Source organism: Notolepis coatsorum, assembly GCF_963971535.1.
Source record: "Notolepis coatsorum genome assembly, chromosome: 1".
Taxonomy (NCBI): Eukaryota; Metazoa; Chordata; class Actinopteri; order Aulopiformes; family Paralepididae; genus Notolepis; species Notolepis coatsorum.
In genome coordinates this window covers 311,113,339-311,133,548 of record NC_140165.1, presented here as the reverse complement: position 1 = coordinate 311,133,548, position 20,210 = coordinate 311,113,339, and the positions used below count along the sequence as shown (strand labels likewise).

The 20,210-nt window shown below is 41.5% G+C and overlaps 2 protein-coding genes across 2 annotated transcripts; one reads left to right on the top strand and one right to left on the bottom strand.

Annotated features, from left to right (window-relative positions):
- Positions 1–4,028: 4,028 nt before the first annotated feature.
- On the bottom strand, positions 4,029–6,656 carry dnajc30b (DnaJ (Hsp40) homolog, subfamily C, member 30b). The gene has a single exon (XM_084322359.1). It carries the CDS (start codon positions 6,635–6,637, stop codon positions 5,450–5,452), a length of 1,188 nt encoding a protein of 395 aa, XP_084178485.1. The 5' UTR covers positions 6,638–6,656; the 3' UTR covers positions 4,029–5,449.
- Positions 6,657–7,352: 696 nt separating this feature from the next.
- Positions 7,353–16,828, top strand: bud23 (BUD23 rRNA methyltransferase and ribosome maturation factor). Its single transcript, XM_084325767.1, has 12 exons — positions 7,353–7,518; positions 8,209–8,246; positions 8,648–8,743; positions 10,341–10,423; positions 11,928–12,024; positions 12,330–12,426; positions 12,529–12,579; positions 13,067–13,152; positions 13,809–13,854; positions 14,499–14,560; positions 14,883–14,972; positions 16,421–16,828. Exons 1-12 carry the CDS (start codon positions 7,471–7,473, stop codon positions 16,473–16,475), a joined length of 849 nt encoding a protein of 282 aa, XP_084181893.1. The 5' UTR covers positions 7,353–7,470; the 3' UTR covers positions 16,476–16,828.
- Positions 16,829–20,210: the final 3,382 nt, after the last annotated feature.

Sequence of the window (20,210 nt, the reverse complement as noted above, 5' to 3'; positions counted from 1 at the left end):
GATCAGGGCTTTTTCTGGTTCTTTCAAAAGAAGCTTCTGTGGTTAAGTTGCCAGGAAGGTGGGATTAATACGGGGAAGGAACTTGATGAGACCTAAGAGCAACACAGAACTTTTATCAGTAAAGAGCTATGTGTATCATTCGATCATTTAATATCCAGTTTAGAATCCAAAATCAGAAAAACGACAATGTTGTTTTGATTTAGTTCTGAAGTTAAAATGGAACGTGATAAATTTGGATATTTTGTTGTCTTTGCTAATGTTAACTAATCTACCGCCTAGTTTCTAAAGGTTTATTATCTATAATAATTATCTAGCATAAATATTATATTTTCTTTTCAAAAACGTAAGTAAGTCATATAGAATTGTTGAAAATATGCATAATATGTATCCCTTTTTGAAGATCCCCTCCACATGTTTGCACTTTTTAAAATGTTGTAAACTGAAAAACAATTTAGTTTAGGTTTCTACCAGAAATGTGCATCGTCACGTCTTCCCCCAAGCCAGTGAACCTGTTTCCACCTAAAACTTTTTGCCAAAGATTTGCTCAAACAAAGCACTCATTTATCAACTTTATAATAGAGAAATGTTCCTTGTAAAACATTTAGTTATTTCTAATAAATTATTATTGTAAACAAGTGATTCTATTTGTTGTCCCTTTTGTATCTTTGACCCAGGTACCAGTATGTCTGTATTCACCTTAGTATATGACTCGAGGGGCAATTGCATCACATGCTGTGTACGGGAAAATGCATGTGTTTGTGATGAAATAATAATTAAAAGTTTCACTCCACATAAGGGTCCATCTACAGTGCAGTCGGTAAGTCTGAGTCGAGTGAAACCGTTGTTTTGACACCGTACTCTACTTTGAAACAAGTACACACTCAATTTAAACATTACACCATATTTGATCTATTTATTCCTAAAAGATTTGCACTACCTTGTTTTTGCATTTTGTACATTTTAGTTTTGTATATTGTCTATTCTCTATAGTGTTCGGCCTTTTCTTTTACTTTTTACTGTATAAAGCACAATCTCTGGAGGCTCGTACAGAACCAAGCATTTCACTGTAATGTACATGTACTTTAACTTTATATTTGCCAAATGCAACAAAACTCAACTTGAACTTGAAACACGTCCAGCTATAATATGAGGGCTTTACATTCATATTGGGTGAAACGTGTTGTAGCCCTTCTATACTTCAGAACAATGAAATGGCTGCCCTTTCACTACCACACTACAGACTGTTAACCTTTCACTACCACACTACAGACGGTTAACCTTTCACTACCACACTACAGACGGTTAACCTTTCACTACCACACTACAGACGGTTAACCCTTTCACTACCACACTACAGACGGTTAACCTTCTGTAGTGGTAGTGAAAGGCAGGGTTCGAATTATGGGGGGGCCAATGGGGGCTTGGCCCCTATAGATAGTGTGGGCCCCCATAGTCAACAACACCTGTGGGGGTCTCAAAAAAATATTTGAATTTCTTTTTTGTATATATGTTTTTCATTTTCAATGTACGAATTAGTATTATTTGTTACTTACTTATTTAGTCATTTAGCTGACTCTTTTATCCAAAGCAACTTACAGTACAAGTTCTGTACGACATAAATGTACCGTACTAAATAAATTGTTAATAGATCATATTTTTCTTTTCAGTTTTTAGGGTTTGTCAAATTATATTGTTGTATTTTATCAGATGCAAATAAGTAAATATGGCATATTAGAGGTGAGTAAACATTTTTACAAATATTGATGGTTAAGAATGAGACTGAATAATGACATCACACAATAGTCTAATGATTAGACTTGTGTGATGTCATTACTCATTAGTATTAGATTCTAATCCTAATGAGATATTCCTCTAAATTTCAGGAACAAATTGTATTAAAAAAAAAGTCCGGCGGCGCACGATTTCGGAGGCCCCCATAGCTCTCAGGTGATAACTCGAACCCTGGTAGCAGTAGTAGTAATAGTAATAGTAGTAGTTTTATTCAGTCATTACACACAATACAATATGAACAATCATTCCAGACTGTCAATGGTCTTGGATTTTGGCAGTGACTGAAAAGGTACAGGCTGAAGCATAATGCTTATACATGCCCTGCCCTACAGTATATTCTTATCAAATTAAGCCTCAAAAACAAAACAACAAAATAAAATTTATTCACATTTGTAACCTTCAAAAATAGCTATTTTTTGGAAGACCAAAAGCGAATGACTCATTCTTACATTTATATCAGCATTGTTCCACAAGGTTGTTGTCAGGTATAAAGTCTGGAGCTGCTCCATATTGGTAATTCCCCCTTAACCCTTTCAGGGATACGGTTTCACATTATTACAATTAAGACATATTACGATTTCACACATTAGAAGTTTGAGACCTGAGCGTTCTAATGATGTCCTGGAAGAATTCCGAGGTAGAATTCGGAGAGAAAAAACAACAACGTAACGCCTGAAAAGAAGGCTGAGGTCAGGAGCTGTGGCCTATGGGTTCATGGGATGTTCACAGATTGTGTTTTTCCACTCGCAGCGAGTTTAATAACGACAGGGCCATCCATCCAAGAGATATACGTTATGACCGTTCAGTCTTTTCTTATTTCCCAGTGGACTGTTTCACACGTAGCCCGATAGGAGTTCATAAGCGATCAATCATCCATCCTTGCCACTCTGGGAACCTCAGAGACACTGAGGTACATCTATGAATCATATTTCTAACACATGTAGGACCATGTGGCAAAATAGACAAGAATTATGTTTAAAAAAATATATATATATATATTCCCATAATCATAGAAACTAACTCAGATGTGTCCATACTGAGACAAGGTGGGGAGAGGTCAGTGACATTAGTGGATCCCCAGGTCATTCCAGAGACTGACTACACCCAAGGAAACTATAAAGAAGGAAGGGTCACTGTGTAGCGTGTGAACGCACATTGGTGCCAAGTGTGGAAACGTTCAGTTCTTTCCATTCGACATTGAGTTTAATGGGGTCAGCCGTCTCCTCATTTATGACCCGTCGTTTAAACAGGTTATTGCCTCGGATGTCAGAATCATCTGCAATGTGTTGCATTGCAAAAAAAAGAAGAAGGAAGAACAAAATTATTTGCACACATTTCTCCAACCTCCTTTTAATATTGATTCCAGGTTTCATGGTGATTGAACTGTCAAGCAGTAGCCTAATACCGTAAAACTTCTAATAAAAGCAGAGTCCCAAATAGACGCCTAGTCCCACATAACGGCAGGGTGTTTTGACATTTTCGTCACTTAGCAGGTTACCATCAATCTTGGTATCGAGCTGCTAGAATCACTGCATTCATGGAAAGAGCAGGAGCTCAGTCTGATCAGCCATCATTTGGGGATCCCACTGTCTGGTGCAGTGAAGTGTTATTCATGAAATAATCCTTAGGATTAGTAGATGAATACACATTCTTTATTTGTTGTATTGTGATATGTACATACTGGTAAACAATTGGATATTTTTTTTTATCTTTGCCAAGCAAGATTTTTGTGCAAATTGAATTTAGAGGCCTGTCCCATATAGACGCCTGTCTCAAAATAAAGGCGCAGTGAGTTCAGTGATTGAAGCAAATAAAAGCCTGGGCTACTAATTGAGATTTTACGGTAATCCCGTTTTGTAATTAGCCGCCTATGCCCCTTAAATCCATCTGACCAGTTAGGGGTTAATGGATCCAAAATGAAAAACGCCTTATTTAGAGAAATAACAGAAAAGTCTAAAAGGCAGATGTGTAGAGTAATAGCCATGTATACCAGGTTTTAGCACAGGACAACAGGTGTGTCAAATTATATTTTTTATCCCATTATATATATTCCTATGAGCTTGACTCCCTAATAAATAAAACCTCGAGATAAAAGGCAGGACTGTTTAAAGGGTATCTAGTAGTAATATAATATTATATAAAATATAATAAAACCAAATCTAGTCTAAATGAAAATATAGAAAGAAGCATGAAGCAAAAGGTTTTTATTATATTTGAACAGAGTCTACATTGTTAAGTCTAAACCAGCTTTGTACATTGCAGAAATAGTGCAAAGGTAAACCTACGTACAGTGTGGCTTCTTCTGCATAAGGAGCTTAAAGCAAGTAGTTTACTTTGTGTTTGTTGTTGTTGAGGTAATACAAAATGCCATTACTTGATTGGCCTACATGTGCAGTTTTTACCCTGATCAATATACTGTATAAGCTAGGGTTGGGTACCTTTCACATTTGAACCGATACCGGTATCAGTACCAGTTCCTGGAATTCGGTATTGGTACCCAACACTCCCTTTTGTCGGTACTGTAATAACAAGAAATGTAGATATTTCTCAATTTCAACATTGTTATTTATTCAGAACATTGTTATTTATGGTTAACACACCACACAAACTAAATCGCATGATCATGTATTATGTTTTTTAAATGTTAATATATGTTAATATCAACACTATCTGGCCGTCCTCTGTAAATGTTATCAAACTCCTCTGACCTCGTCTGACCCAAGAGACGGGACAGTAATATATATATATATATTTGTGGAAAAGGCTCCCTCTTGTCTAGTAATATTACACTCTTATACTAAACAAGTAAAAGGTACCAACATTTGGTACAGATTGATCTAGCGTGAAATTTGAATCGGTACTCGGTAGTACCAATGTTTTCTTTGCCTCCTGGTCTGTTTAGGTTGGGGCCTAACAGTCTGTCATGATAAAAGCCAATCTGGTTTCAGCATGAAAACCCTGTATTGAGCTCCAAGACTAACAGAACCTACTTGGCCTCCACAGTATTATAACAGTTATAACAACAATAACTGATATTATCGTTGACAACACACAGCAGGACAGTCATATCGACCTGACGCTCCTGTGTCTCAGGCATCGGAGGTCTTCAAGGAACAGTGTAACGTGTAGCAGACTGGAGCCAGCGATGACCTTTAATACTCTACAGTGATGATGGCAATGATGCTACACAATAATAATATTATGTTACCACAACAGAGCTAATATTTAGTGCCATCTTAAATAAAGAAATCGTTTTTTTAAGTCATAAATCAAAGCAAAATATTGCTTAGGTGTAGCATACAGTACCTTGGGACCCTTATAACAGGGTTCCTCACAGGTCTGTACACAGAGAGAGCTGGATTTGTGAAACAGCTTGCGTGTGGATCATAAAGGTTGTGTGTCCTAACAACTGCTTCAATCTCAACAATTAGACCATTATGCAGAGAGCAGGACTTTGTCTCTTTATGATCAAACAGGTCAACCGTTTGCAGCGATTCCATCTAACACGGCGCAACACTTTTATTAAGCAAGGCGGTCAGGGTCACGACCCCTAGCATCATCATCATCAGCCCACCTGTCCCCCCCCCCCACCCTGAGAGAGTCCCTCCGACACGAGCTCTGGAGGAGGGGGAAAAGGTTCACTCATCATCGTTCCAGTTCAGGACTTGATGATACTGATGAGTATCCCGCATCCCGTGGTCAGCAGCGCTCCGGCGGTCAACCGCAGTATCATATGCTGCTTCCATTTGGCGAAGTCCTCCTTCCGCTGCTCCTCCAGCTGCTGCTTCCTGGCCTTCATCGCCCTCATCTCCCGCTCTCTCTGCAGCTGCTCCCCGTAGTGGCCCTGGAAGAAGGCGTCGAAATCAAACCTGATCTTCCCCGAGAAACGCCTGGCCCTCTGCTGCTGCTGCTGCTGCTGCAGGGGACCCGAGGGTCTGCTAGCGGTGTCTCCAGAAGAGGAGGACCACCTCCACGCTCCCTGGACGTCCGACTGGCTCAGGGCGCCGGAGTCATACTTCCTCCTCAGGCCGGCGTTGCCCAGCACGGTGTAGGCCTCGCTGATCTCGGAGAAGCGGTGCGTGGCCTCCTCGTCGTCTCCCGGGTTCTTGTCGGGGTGGTAGAGGAAGGACTGCTTGTAGTAAGCCGCCTTGATCTGGGACTGGGTGGCGCCGGGAGACACGTTGAGGATGTCATAGTAGGCCGTCTTGCTCCTGTGCAGGGGAGGGGTGTCCGACGTGCTGCTGCCCCCCCTCCAGGTGTAACGTCTGGTAGCGGTGGTGGAGACGGGGCGGCAGGCGGTTGCTATGATGAGAACACCTGGTCCCTGCCGCTTGCTCCAGCAGGTCATTCTGCCAGCCATCGGGCTCACCTGGGGGACCGGGGGGGGCTCACCTGGTGACAGGTGGAGTGATGTGGGATGATGAGCTTGTGCAAAGTTTAGATCTCGAACCAGATAGACAGAGGGGTTTATTAGGTCCAATGAAAGCAGATCCTGGGATGCGACAGTTGCCCAAATAATCGGGGAGGAGGTCCCATTATTCTCCTCTCGCCTTTCACATTTTCTTAGTCTAGAATGTTTATGGGCTCTGGGATCCTTCTCCTTCTTCCTTGACACCGGCTGATATTCGCATGTCCCTGGTGGTGGGTCTCTTCTTACCTCAGCAGCTCCACAGGTCCGAGGTCCACCACCAGGTATGCTGCTGCTGCTGCTAACGTTACAGGTCGCAAGAGGAGACCCGTGGTTTTCGCCGTTGCTGGCGGGGCCGCGACACGGGATGTTGTTTATGAGCAGCGCTGACAGCCTGAACGCTCCGATCCCCAGTCTCTGACTGACCTCTGCTGCCATTATTATCCCGCGGCCCTGCCGGTGGACGCACACTGGACAGACAGGAGGTCCTTGGCGACTGGCGAGGAAGACGAGTGGGAGCATCCGGTATTAAAAAAAAAGCACACAGCCACGCCCATACTAACAGCGGACCAATTAGGGACGGTGTAAACCGGAAGTGTAAATGGCTGTTTTTATTTATTTATATATAGTATTATTATATATTATATTTATATATTTTATATATAAGTGTATAAAGCAGTCCAATCATATTCACGAAACAGGGGAGCATCCGGTATTAAAAAAAAAGCACACAGTCGGTGTAAAGAGAGTAGGGTATATCTGCAGAGCCGCAACCCAACCGTCTGGGCGGGGCTTCGGGGCTTGTACTCTGTTTGAGGCGGTGGGGCTTGCGGCTCTGCAGATATCCCCTATTGTTGGGTGTAAACGGGAAGTGTATATAAAGCAGTCCAATCATATTCACGAAACAGGGGGACGCTCGGGCCTTCACGTCGTAATTGTGCGACGTGAAATGTGTGTCAGAAACATATAATTAATTATATATTATTATATGTAATGCGCGTGTATTTCCAAAAAAGGGCGGGGTTCGTTCTGTGTGCGAGAAAACTTTAATATCGAAAAAATATATTAAATCCGCTGCTTCTTTAAATGAAGTCGGGTGGTCTTTCTTGTCCCTCACATATGACGTCACGCCACTTCACGCGTGTGTGGACATTCTTTCAAGCTAGCTAGTTGGGACATCATCACAACATCTAGTTTTGTTCCATAGTTACAGACAGTGTACAGTTCTTATTCTTAGTAGATAATAATAATCATAAACGCATTGAAGAACCATGACCTCCAGTTGTCGAAGGCCGGAACACAGGGCCCCTCCAGAAATAGTTAGTAATGTATATTTATTAGCTAACAACGCTATACATTATTGCAGATGGAAAGGTTAGCCAACGAGCTCAAATTGGTCAACTTAAATCGAGAGTCGTCTGTAAAAGGCATCATGTCAGCAGAGTACCGTTACCACAGATAGGTGGTAACATCAGAGACATTGTTTTTGTTAACATGGATTGAAAATGAAGTTAATCGTCAGTCAATAGTAGTCATAATACTAAGGCCGGAACACAGGGCCCCTCCAGAAATAGTTAGTAATGTATATTTATTAGCTAACAACGCTATACATTATTGCAGATGGAAAGGTTAGCCAACGAGCTCAAATTGGTCAACTTAAATCGAGAGTCGTCTGTAAAAGGCATCATGTCAGCAGAGTACCAGAGACATTGTTTTTGTTAACATGGATTGAAAATGAAGTTAATCGTCAGTCAATAGTAGTCATAATACTATGATGAATTGAAAATGGGGGACCCTGATGTAAACAAGACTAAAGTCTTTCTCTGGTCTGCATCCCCTTAACAATTGTATGTATTGAGCTGTACTGTATTGTACCCATTCTGCAATCTGTTAATACAGTTATCAATCAATCAGCTGCGATCAAATAGCAATCAATAGATCAATATATATATATAACGTTATCCAATTGCAACTATTTACTTGTGTTCGACTTGTTCTCTTCACTGCAGTACTACAACGAAGATGAAGCAAAGAAATACTCTCAGAAGTGAGTCGTGTTATGTTTGGATGTGTTATGTTTGCATGTGTTATGTTTGTGATTACACTTCGGACTCACTGATTCAATGCTGGCTATGATGATGTCGATTAGCTAAAGTCAGATCCTCGGTTTTTATGGAATATGAAAGCTGCAGATTGCCATGTAAGTTACAGTGATTCTTCTACGTCCAAATCTGTGTCCATTATTAAAGTGGTTTAGCCTAGGGTAGACATTTTAATTGTAGTGTTGTAGTGTAAACAAAACAGAATATGGTAGTAGGTAGGTAGTAGGCCAAATCTAGGTCACAGCCATTTGTATGACAAAAAAGAGGATCTCTGTTAAAACAGCACTCTCCTCAAAGCCAGATGTGTGTACATAATAACTAGCATTATTGATTCCTTGATTCCCAGCTCTCGAATGATTGAGATCCAGAGTCTGATGTCAGAGAGAGCCGTGGAGCTGTTGAACCTGCCAGAGGAACAGCCCTGTTTCCTGCTAGATGTGGGGTATGTGCGTGGAGGTGTGCCCGTATATGTCCTATTATTATTGTGCAGAAAATTACTTAAGAGCCTGTACCTTGTATTGACACAAATAACATGTACAGACTGAGTTGCAGACGGCAAATATGCACAGATGATCTGACTAATGCAAGCTAAGACATTTTTACATTATATTCATCATCCCATTGTGTTTCTCGCTGTGCATCACTGAGCACAGTAAATCCCTGTATATCTTCCTTTACATTTACATTTGACTATATGTATACCTTCCTGGACATTTACATTTAAATTGTACATTTTACTGTACATACAAGATACACAATACTTTAATGCCACACAACGATGGTTGGTGGTAATTGTTTGCGGTACAGTTTGTTAAAAGCACTGGGACATCAACATGAAACATCAGACATCAAACGCCCATCTCCCGATCCCCACAATAAATACATAGATACATAAATACATACATGACAGTTACATGTAACAGTGTCAGTCAGTGACGGATGCTTGCCCGTCTGTGCAAAGGGGGGGCGGGCCAGGGTGTTTAGTGTTCGGACTGCTGTGGAGAAAAAACAGTTTGTGAAGTGTGTGTGTCTGGTTAAAATGGACCTGTAGCGACCTGAGGGCATGCGCTGGAATATGTGGTGTGGAATATACATTTGACTGTATATATTACTGTATATCTTCTGACTGTATACCGTAATTCCTCTAATAGTAACCGGGTCTCAAATACAAACCAGGTCTCTATTAATGGCCGGGTGCGCTCTTGAGCTAAGCAATTATAAGCCGGCCTCCTAATACAAGCCGGGTTACTAATATACTGAGCTGCATACTGAGCTGCATACTGAGCTAGTTACTTGATTTCACTTTGAAAACGTTGAAATGACCAGTGACCACCTGTAATTGCACTGTTTACTATTTCATACAGTACTTGGTTTCAATAAATGAACCCAGTACATTTTACTGGGTTCAAACTGACACAAAATGTTGATTTATTCATTATGATCCGTTTGAAAATTTGAAATATAGGCCTCCCTCTTATACAGGCCTCCTCCTAATACAAGCCTGGTACCCGCTACAGTTGAAACAAATACAAGCCGGGGTTACTATTAGAGGAATTACGGTATTTTAGAATATCTCTGACTGTGTATTTTTATTTTATTCCTACTCCTATTTTTTTACCCTTTGACTAACTAAATGTTCATTGTGAGCGATATGTGGTGCAGAATTTCCCCCGGGATCAATAAAGTACTTCTATTCTATTCCATTCTATTCTATTTCCAGAACAGCCGTGTACAGTATGTCTTTCCCCACTCCAGTGACACACAGTGCTATACTTTATATATGCCAGTCATTCTGACACACACCGGAAGAACATGTGTAGTTTGGACAGCCTGGTTATTGTGACCTGGATCCCAATATATTGTATCCTGTCGATCATGTTATGTGAATCAAATCATATACCTGTACTATTAGTATGTTGCGAAATGTCTAAATGTATGATATCAACAAATATCAAATAGTTTGTTGCCTTAAGAATGTAAATTGTATGGTAGCATTGTGGTAAAAAGCCTGGTCTGACTCTCCTGTCTGTCCCTCCCAGGTGCGGCTCAGGGCTGAGTGGCGACCACCTGTCTGAAGAGGGTCACTGCTGGGTTGGAGTGGACATCAGCACTGCTATGCTGGGTGAGTGGGATCTTTCAACAGTGTGGCATACACTATAATTATTATTATAATTTTTTTGCCTTTCTATCATTTTCTCCCATCCTCCAATTTAGTCGTTATACCAATCCCCTTCCTGGTCGCTTGTGTGCATTGCCCTACTGTCGGTTTGGGGAGGGTGTAGAGCTACCACATGCCTCCTCCGATACATGTGGAGTCGCCAGCCGCTTCTTTTCACCTGACAGCGGGGGAGTTTCACTGGGGGAACTCATACCCTACCGGCTTCCCACCCGCGAACACTGCCAATTGTGTTCGTAGGGACGACTGACCAAGCTGGAGGTACCGCTGACAGCTGGATTCAAACCCAGAGTTTCTGCGGTGGTAGGCGAGTGCTTAGACCTCTACGCCACCCAGCCGCACCACAAATTACACTTCTGCATCGGACTACATTTATGGTTTTGAGATTGGATACAGTAGGACTAATTTATCCAAAACATCCTCACGCACTCAAAAACAGAATTTCTTTCAAGGTCCTGCTGTTCGCATTCAAAGCCGTGAACCAACTGGCTCCCTCCTATATCATAGATCTCTTAAGACCTTACACCACCTCCAGGTCTCTCAAGTCGTCTCAGAGGCGACCGTGCTTTCGCAGTTACAGCCCCTAGACCTTCCCTCTTCCATCAGACTTGCCCCATCCGTCGATTCTTTCAAGTCTTGGCTTAAAACGTACTTCTGTTCACTAGCGTTTGAATCTTCTTAATGGGTTTTGTGCTGCTTGTATATAGTAGTGTGTAGGAATGCAGTAATGATAGCGTAGACGGAGTCGTGTTCCGATGCAAAAACACTATTTTATTACGCACTCTACTGTCGCACAAACAACTCTTTCACTCGTCTCTCTTTAACTACGTCATCCCCCGCTAAGGGTCACGGGAGATGTAGTAAACACCACAATAGGCTAGAATGCCGTGAATTATGTCCCAGTAGCCACTACAAGTGTATAATATGTCTCTTCTACAGTATGTACTGATCTTTGTATGCCTGCTTTACCGTATTTTACTCGTATTATTTATAAGGCCTTGTACAGCACTTTGGTCAACTCTGTTGTTTTTAAACGTGCTTTATAAATAAAGTTGACTCGACAGTCTCAGCGTGCTGTTAAAAAGCATGCAGCGCATTGTAATTACTAGAATGTATTTTCTCACTCACTACTTTATAATTATATGTATTATTCCTGTTTGTTTGACTGCTCAGTTCAGATTACTAAGGTCCGTATAAATTAGTTTCCACTGTACAGAGAAACATCAAACATGGTGGCGGTGATACGCATACGGCTAGTCCTGCATGTATCAACAATGTCGTGAATTGATGTGTGCCATTATTACTATCTAAATGTAATAATTGTGGAATATTGCTATAATGAGCTGTATGTGTATGAACCAAGCATCCTATGTGAAGCACTTTGGTTGACAAGTGTCATGTTTAAATGTGCTATATAAATACATTTGATTGATTGATTGTGTCTCTCCAGACGTGGCGCTGGAGCGGGAGGTGGAGGGGGACCTGCTGCTGTCGGACATGGGACAGGGGATGCCTTTCCGGGCCGGGACCTTCGATGGCTGCATCAGGTAAACAACACTTACCTGGTTGATTGATTGATTGATTGTGTGCAAACTAACCCCCCATACATACAACTGTATAAGCTGTAGCTTGGTCTAGCAAGCTGGAATTGTAACTAATATTTGACCCAAAGGGTATGTGTTCTAAATCTTGAGTGTAGTGATTGATTGGTTGGGGGGGGCGACAGTGGCTCAGAAGGTAGAGCGGTCGTCTGGTAATCGGAAGGTTCGAACGAAACGAGGGGCATTTCCCCTTTTAAATAATTATAATTGTACCCAGTGTGTAACTCTTTCCCTCTCTTCATGCCCCTCAGTATTTCTGCGCTACAGTGGCTTTGCAACGCCGACAAAAAGTCGCACAGTCCACCCAAGAGGCTTTATAAATTTTTCACCACGCTGTATTCCTCTCTGGTAAGATTATACCGTTCTCTTTGATCTTCCTGACAAGACGTGAGTGTGTTCCTTTAGCATCTCAGAAATAAAGCTTTCTCTTTGTTCTCCTCTCTCCTCCAGGCCAGAGGCGCTCGTGCAGTCTTTCAGCTCTACCCAGAGAACTCTGAACAGGTGAATAAATGCCTACGTTAATTTTTGCAGTGCAGAGAGCATGCGTGTAAGTCCATTTTGAAGACGGCTATGACCTAACGACGAAGTACAACAGACTCCGCTCTTTGACCTCACTGGTAGGGTTGGGTACCGGCGTTCACATTTGAACCGATACCATACCGGTACCAGTAAATTGGTACTTAAATCTCTCTGTAATAACACAAAAAAAGAAGTAAATTTCAACATTGTTATTTATTTAGAACATTTTGTTATTTATTGTTGTAACGCACCAAAAAAAATAAATTAATTTCGATGAAGCACAATTTCAGGATGGTCATACAGAACCAATAACTTCACTATAATGTACATGTACCTTACCTTATATGTGACAAATTAAATAAAACTTGAAACTTGATCTAGCGTGAATCGGTACTCGGTAGTACCGATGTCATTTGGTCGAGTTCGGTACCCAACCCTACTCACCGGTAGTCTCTCTCCTCTACTGCAGCTTGAGCTGATCACGTCCCAGGCCATGCGAGCAGGCTTCAGTGGAGGCATGGTGGTGGACTTTCCCAACAGCAGCAAGGCTAAGAAGTCAGTCCTTGCTTCTTGTCACGGCCCGACTACCAGGCGCCCACAAAACCTTTGAATAGTCTCTGTGAAATGATCGATGGAAGATTTGCTTTGTTATGATATGATAACATTAATACCGTAATTCCTCTAATAGTAACCCCGGCTTGTATTTGTTTCAACTGTAGCGGGTACCAGGCTTGTATTAGGAGGAGGCCTGTATAAGAGGGAGGCTTATATTTCAAATTTTCAAACGGATCATAATGAATAAATCAACATTTTGTGTCAGTTTGAACCCAGTAAAATGTACTGGGTTCATTTATTGAAACCAAGTACTGTATGAAATAGTAAACAGTGCAATTACAGGTGGTCACTGGTCATTTCAACGTTTTCAAAGTGAAATCAAGTAACTAGCTCAGTATGCAGCTCAGTATATTAGTAACCCGGCTTGTATTAGGAGGCCGGCTTATAATTGCTTAGCTCAAGAGCGCACCCGGCCATTAATAGAGACCCGGCTTGTATTTGAGACCCGGTTACTATTAGAGGAATTACGGTAGTTCATCATTTTGCTGATGTCATTCACCTTACTTTCAAATATCTTTATTAAAATATGATGGTTGCGTTGACATCTTGTATATATAATTTGTGTTCTCGACTAAGAATTCTCTCCATGGTCCTAGGTTCTTCCTGTGTCTGTTTGCTGGAATGACAGGAGTCCTTCCTAAAGTAAGGAACGGGGGATATACACCATAATGTTAATATACATAATATAATATATTAAATTAAATCCCAGTAAATTCACACGGCGGGCCATTCTCCTATAATGACATGCTCAGGTTGGGATTCCTTTTAGGGATGTTCGATATTGGCTTTTTTACCGATACCGATATTGTCCAACTCTTAATTTCCGATATCAACCGATACCTGCAGGCCCCCCCCAAAACGGAATAATTTCAGGTAATTAACATTACATATCTCTTGTTGTGTAATTAACACAACATTATGCATACTTTGACAATAAATAAAATAATAATTTGTTCTTACTTGCTTGCCTGGGTAAATAAAGGTTAAATAAATGGGGGAAAAAAACGATACCGATATTTTCCGATATCACATTTTTATGCCAATATTGGCCGATAATATCGGACATCCCTAATTCCTTTCCACCACGTTCCCCCGCCAAATTTGTATACGCCCGAGGTGGGAAATGGGGGTGGAAAGGAATCCCAACCTGAGCACGACATAAGAGAAAAATGGCCACAGTGTAAATAATGGCCAATTGGTGGATTAGGAGTGGATACCGGAGATGCCTTGTCTGTCTCTCTGTCTCACTTAATGTGTCTCTTAACCAAGTATTTTCTGCCTCCCAGGGCCTGGGGGGGGAGACATCGGACAGGACTGTTCCAAATCAGATCCAGAATGCAGGACAGAGGTAAACACACACGACACAAAGTAGACACTTATCACACCCACTCCGTGGATAATAAGCAGGTCTTGGCTTTGGGTCTAAGTGCAGGCCCCAGTCTAGCCTGGCCTTGGAGAAGCCACAGGACCCAGAGAGATGTAATAGAGGGCTGTCGTCCTGCCTGACTAGAAACACCCGTCTGGCAGCTTTTCCTCCCTCTTACATGCCTATCGTCACGGCAACGGACGAGACCGTGTATTAAATGTACGTTTCGCCAAAAGAAAGGGTGTCGTTGATTCCCGAATCCCTTTCTCTCTCTCTCTCTCTCTCTCTCTCTCTCTCTGTGAAGATCTCGCTTCAAACACATGAAGGGAAAATCTGTGAAGAAGGGGAAAGACTGGATCGTGGAGAAGAAGGAGAGGAGGAGACGACAGGGACGGTATGTGCTTCCTCTTCACTTCTAAATCAATCAAATCAAATGTATTTGTAAGACCCAACAACACACGTTAATGTCCCCATGGGCCGGACACGTCTTCTTTAAACAAGTCAAGAAGAAACATCACAATAAATCAAGAACAAAACAAAAATACCATGAAGTCCAAAACATTTTGAAATAAATTAATGCAACACTCCCAGACATACCCCACGCGAAGGTAAGGAAAAACTCACTAAAACCTAGCAATAGGAAAAAATGCACCACAGGCAATGTGGAGGAGAGAAACCTTAGAAGGGCCGTTTTTCTCTATTGACTTTGACTTAAGAGATTCAAATCTCATCTATTCCTCTGCTCGAAGCTTCCCACTGTACATAAATAGTTGTGTTCCCGCAGAGAGCAGAGGAAAACATTTCACTATCATTGTACTTGCATGATGTGCAAGCAGTGCTGTATATACCGCATATTTACATTCATATTTTTATATTTAACACATATATATATGTATATATATATAAACATCGAACAAAAAGTTCGAAAAATTTGCGTTTGGTAGATTATTACTCTGTTATAACAATGCTTCTTGGCAATAAATGTTATACCGTTTATAAAGCCTGTTTATTTCCCTTTTTAAATGGTGCCCCATTTATAAAGGAACATGCATTTGTGGGATGAGCAGCGTGGCTGAGTATGTGGACTTGCGCCCCTGTAAAATTAGCCAAATCTTCTCTGCCAATGCCAAACGGCTTATTCTGCTGTTGCTATCGACTCTTGCTTTGAGCTTCCGGTACCCCCAGGTGCTGACAATCGGGTGCCTGATTGGCACCTGATTGGCAGCACCTGTGAGCATGGGCCCTGCTACAGTGGTCAATTCAAGAATCGGCATGCCACGTTTGTCTGATCTCGATGAGGCCCGTGCGATAGGGCAACTTCAAGCTGGTGTTCCGCAAAAGCACTGTACATATAATACTACAACTCTGTACATACATCTGATTTGCACTACACTAAGTAGTGCTAATTTTCCAATATTTCTCCGTCGACTAAAGACGCACTTCTTCAATCATTATCTGAAATAATAAAAAAAAAAAAAAAAAAACCTAACTAACCTTACTGTCATGCACTTGTCCTAATATACTAACCTACTAATAGCACTCAACACTTTGATGAACATTGTTACTCAGCTGATAGAGTTGTACCCTTCCTGCTGTCTTGTTGTACAAAAGTAAGTTGCTTTGGATAAAAGTGTCAGCTAAATGACAAAATGTAAATCACCTGTACATTGTATGTTGCACTTTACTGTTACATTTGCACTCTGGTTGGATGCCAAACTTATTTCCGTTGTACTGTATAAGGACAATACATTAGAATCTAATCTAATGATGACTTTGTATTAAGCCTACGTTGCGTGATAGTGATGCCTCCTCTCTCCCGGTGTGTGTGTGTGTTTTCCACAGAGAGGTCCGGGCAGACACCAAGTACACGGCGCGGCAAAGGAGACCTCACTTCTGAGCTTCTGGCTCGTTCTGTGGTGCCTTCGTTAGACTCATCTGGAGCTTCACTCGTTATCGCCACACCTCTGTGGCGGCAGGGACTGCAACTGCCAAGAGTCTGGACTTTCCCCCCCCAATCCCTTAATTAAGGGGTTGATCCAAGGGGATCAATAAAGGAATATCTTATGAGATGAAAGTGAACTACTTTTAGTGGTCAATTTTATATTGGGACTCGCCTATTTATGAAGTGTTTGCCGATGTGTTCTTCTGAATTTCTGTTAATCAAGCTATAATTAAAGGTGCTATAGATACAATTTGTATGTAGACTAATCTTTTTTTTTTTTTTTTTTTTAATACACCAACATAGCTTTTAGAAAGGTGCAGAATACAATTATTGCTTTTCCCTGCACCCAAAAGAATGATTGATTGATTGATTTTTATTGTGGAGTAAAAGACATCATCCAAGGGATAAAAACATGAGAGTGCAAGCACTTATTTCCATCATGGTCCCTGATTTTGGACATGGACAGACATCATAAAACATAGAGCATCATAATAAAACATAATAAAACAGAGCATCATAATAAAACATAGAGCATCATAATAAAACATAGATCATCATAATAAAAAACAGCATCATAATAAAACATATAGCAACCCCATAAAAACACTCCCTACCCTCTCCTTCCTAGATGTGGCTATACTCTACAATTCACTGGCTAGCCATTTCTTTGTGGCACGTCTAAAGCTTCCCCCCTCTTTAATGTTTTTCAGGGCCACTGGAAGCTTGTTCCACTCCAGTGCTGCAGAATATAAAAAAGTATTTGTGCCCATTAGGGAGTTACATTTTGGCAGAATAAAATCCGTACTGCTACTTCTAGTGGAGTATGAATGATTGTCACGGAATCGATTAAAATAATTAGATAGATATTTCGGACCTGTATTTTGAACTATCTTGTGTGTGAGACCTAATTTGATGTGAATTACCCTTTTATTGACCGGAAGCCAGTTTAGTTGCCTAAAGAAAGTTGGCCCTAGGTGAGTGCGTGGAGGTAGCTTAAGGACTACTCTCATTAATTTATTTTGAGCTGTCTGAAGTTTGTTTTTCAGGACCTGCGGAGTGCCACTGAACCAGGAGCTGGCAGCAAAGTAAAAGTGACTTTGAACTAATGCGCCCGCTAGCTTTTTAAGTGTTGCCTGGTCCAGTAGTTCCCCTTGTCTAGCTAGGAATTTAGTTATCTGGCAGATTTTAGTGTGGGCTTTTTTTAGCCATGGCCTCTCCTGTAAGATGTTTGTCCATTATGCAGCCTAGATTATACTACAGCATCCTTGTTTGTTATTTGCTTCTCACCTACTCTTACCTTCATTTCAATTTCTTTACCAAGCCGTTTCTTTGATCCGAACAGGATGGCCTCTGTTTTTCCTAGATGAAGAGATAGTTTGTTATCTGACAGCCATGTCTGCACATTTGATAGCTCCTCACTAAGGGTCCTCTCCACTACTGCCAAGTCCTTATGGGAGACCAGAATGGCTGAGTCATCTGCATAAAGAAAAAGGTCTGATAAATCAATGAAATGATTGATTTATCATTGAAAGACATTTTGGTGGGTCCAAAATGAATGTTGTTTACATGTTGGGTGCATGTATCCCCTCCATAATTCCCATTTTCCCCCACATGAATGCACCTGATTGGATAAATGACATACTGGTGCAACATCTAGTGGCTAAATGTTATCTATAGCACCTTTTAAATGCTGCTCACTTCAGGGGTTTGAGTGACCAACTGGCCACTGATTGGCCATGAGGAAGAACAGAAGACGTATACCGACAGATGTTGACATTAATCATTTGACTGGACAGATGGGTGCCACAGATTTAGATCCATTATTACATTATAAGAGAAGTTAGATTACTCATTTCTGTATCATGGACAATATTGAATTCACTCAAACTGTTCAAATGTGTATATTCTATGGCTTCTTGTAAGTAAATGAGTGAGTGGGCAAATAGGTATTTAGAGTTTCTTTGAATACAACAGCAAGTGCTTCACAAACTAATATAAAAATAAAAGCTTGAATGAAAGACTTGTTTTAATGAAAGAAAAACGTTCATCTTTCTTGGGTACGCTCACTGTTATGCTCTTGATCATTACTTTATGTTTATGATATCATATGTTAGCAGAAATGTTGAAGCCTAATTTCGCAGCATTTATAAAAATGGGGGGGGGGCGGTTAAATAATTGTGCCCGTTTTAGACGCCAGTCCTTCCCTCTTTGACCGGCAGAGGTCGCTCTCGCGCCACAAACTAAACTCCTTTTTACAACCCGTTCAGAGCCCATGCAGCTCAGCTGGGCGTTATCTCTCCAAACCAGTTCAATCGATAAACACTAACTATTGAGAATGCCTTCTGTCAACGATTAACATTTAGGAAGATACCTTATCAGATCGATCAATGTCGGTTGACAACAATAGACTACAGCAACACTTCCGGTATTTTGAGCTCATGGGAGAGGGGGGGGGGGGGATAAAAATTAAGGAAGCTATATAGTTTGATTGATTGATTGAAAAGTTTATTAACAGATTGCAGAATGGGTACAGTACAGTACAGCTCAATACATACAATTGTTAAGGGGATGCAGACCAGAGAAAGACTTTCGTCTTGTTTACATCAGGGTCCCCCATTTTCAATTCATCATAACATATATGACATACAGATAGACAGTACTGCTACATCTATACATTTATGACATATCAGATTTGCAAATACAGTACTGTTTGTGATACAAAAGTGTCCAGAAAAGGAGTGTATATACATTTGGCATAGAAACTGTACATTGGAGGAGGTTGGTTGGGTGGGGTGGGGTTGGGTGGGTTGGGTGAGGGCTGTACATTGGAGGTGGGGGGGGGGGGGGGTTGGGTAGGGGACACACACACATTTTACACTGTACATTGGAATATTGACAAAGCCTTACTTGGTCATTTACTGTACAACTAGGTTAGGACATTTGTGGGGGCCAGTTTCGAATTGCAGTCTCACGTAGGTGTTTTTTGAGAGTGTTTTTGAAGGTGGGTAGTGATTCACATTCCTTTACAGCTTTAGGCAGGGTGTTCCACATTGATGTGGCATAATTGCGAAAAGTGTTTAGTCCCTTGTTTGAGCCGAATCTGGGTTTTACATGATTTGTGGAGCTCCCTCTGGTGTTGTGATCGTGGTATTCACTGACCTTTGGGAAGTATTTTGACATGTACATGGGTACCTTGGTCGCGTAGTGTATCTTGTAGACCAGGCCCATTGCAAGTTGCTGTACTCTGTCGTCTACTCTACTCTAGTCACTTTACCGCACCTACTCCCCAGGATAAGTGACTATTGCTCGGTCGGGAAAGTGCCCCCACAGCCGTAGCTACAACCACTTACGTCAAGGCTGAGGCTCTAATCAACATTCATTCATCATTGCTCCCTCACGACCTCCATGTAACGCGGAAGTGCAGTGGTCTATGCCTTCACCACGAGCTCCATGTAACGCTGAAGTGCAGTAGTCTATGCCTTCACGAGCTCCATGTAACGCGGAAGTGCAGTAGTCTGTCTTCACGACCATAGATATCTATGTTCACGACGAGCTCCATGTAACGCGGAAGTGTAGTGGTCTATGTCTTCACGAGCTCCATGTAACGCGGAAGTGCAGTAGTCTATGTCCTCACGACCTCCATGTAACGCGGAAGTGCAGTGGTCTATGGAGAACTTGGGGGCGGGGGAT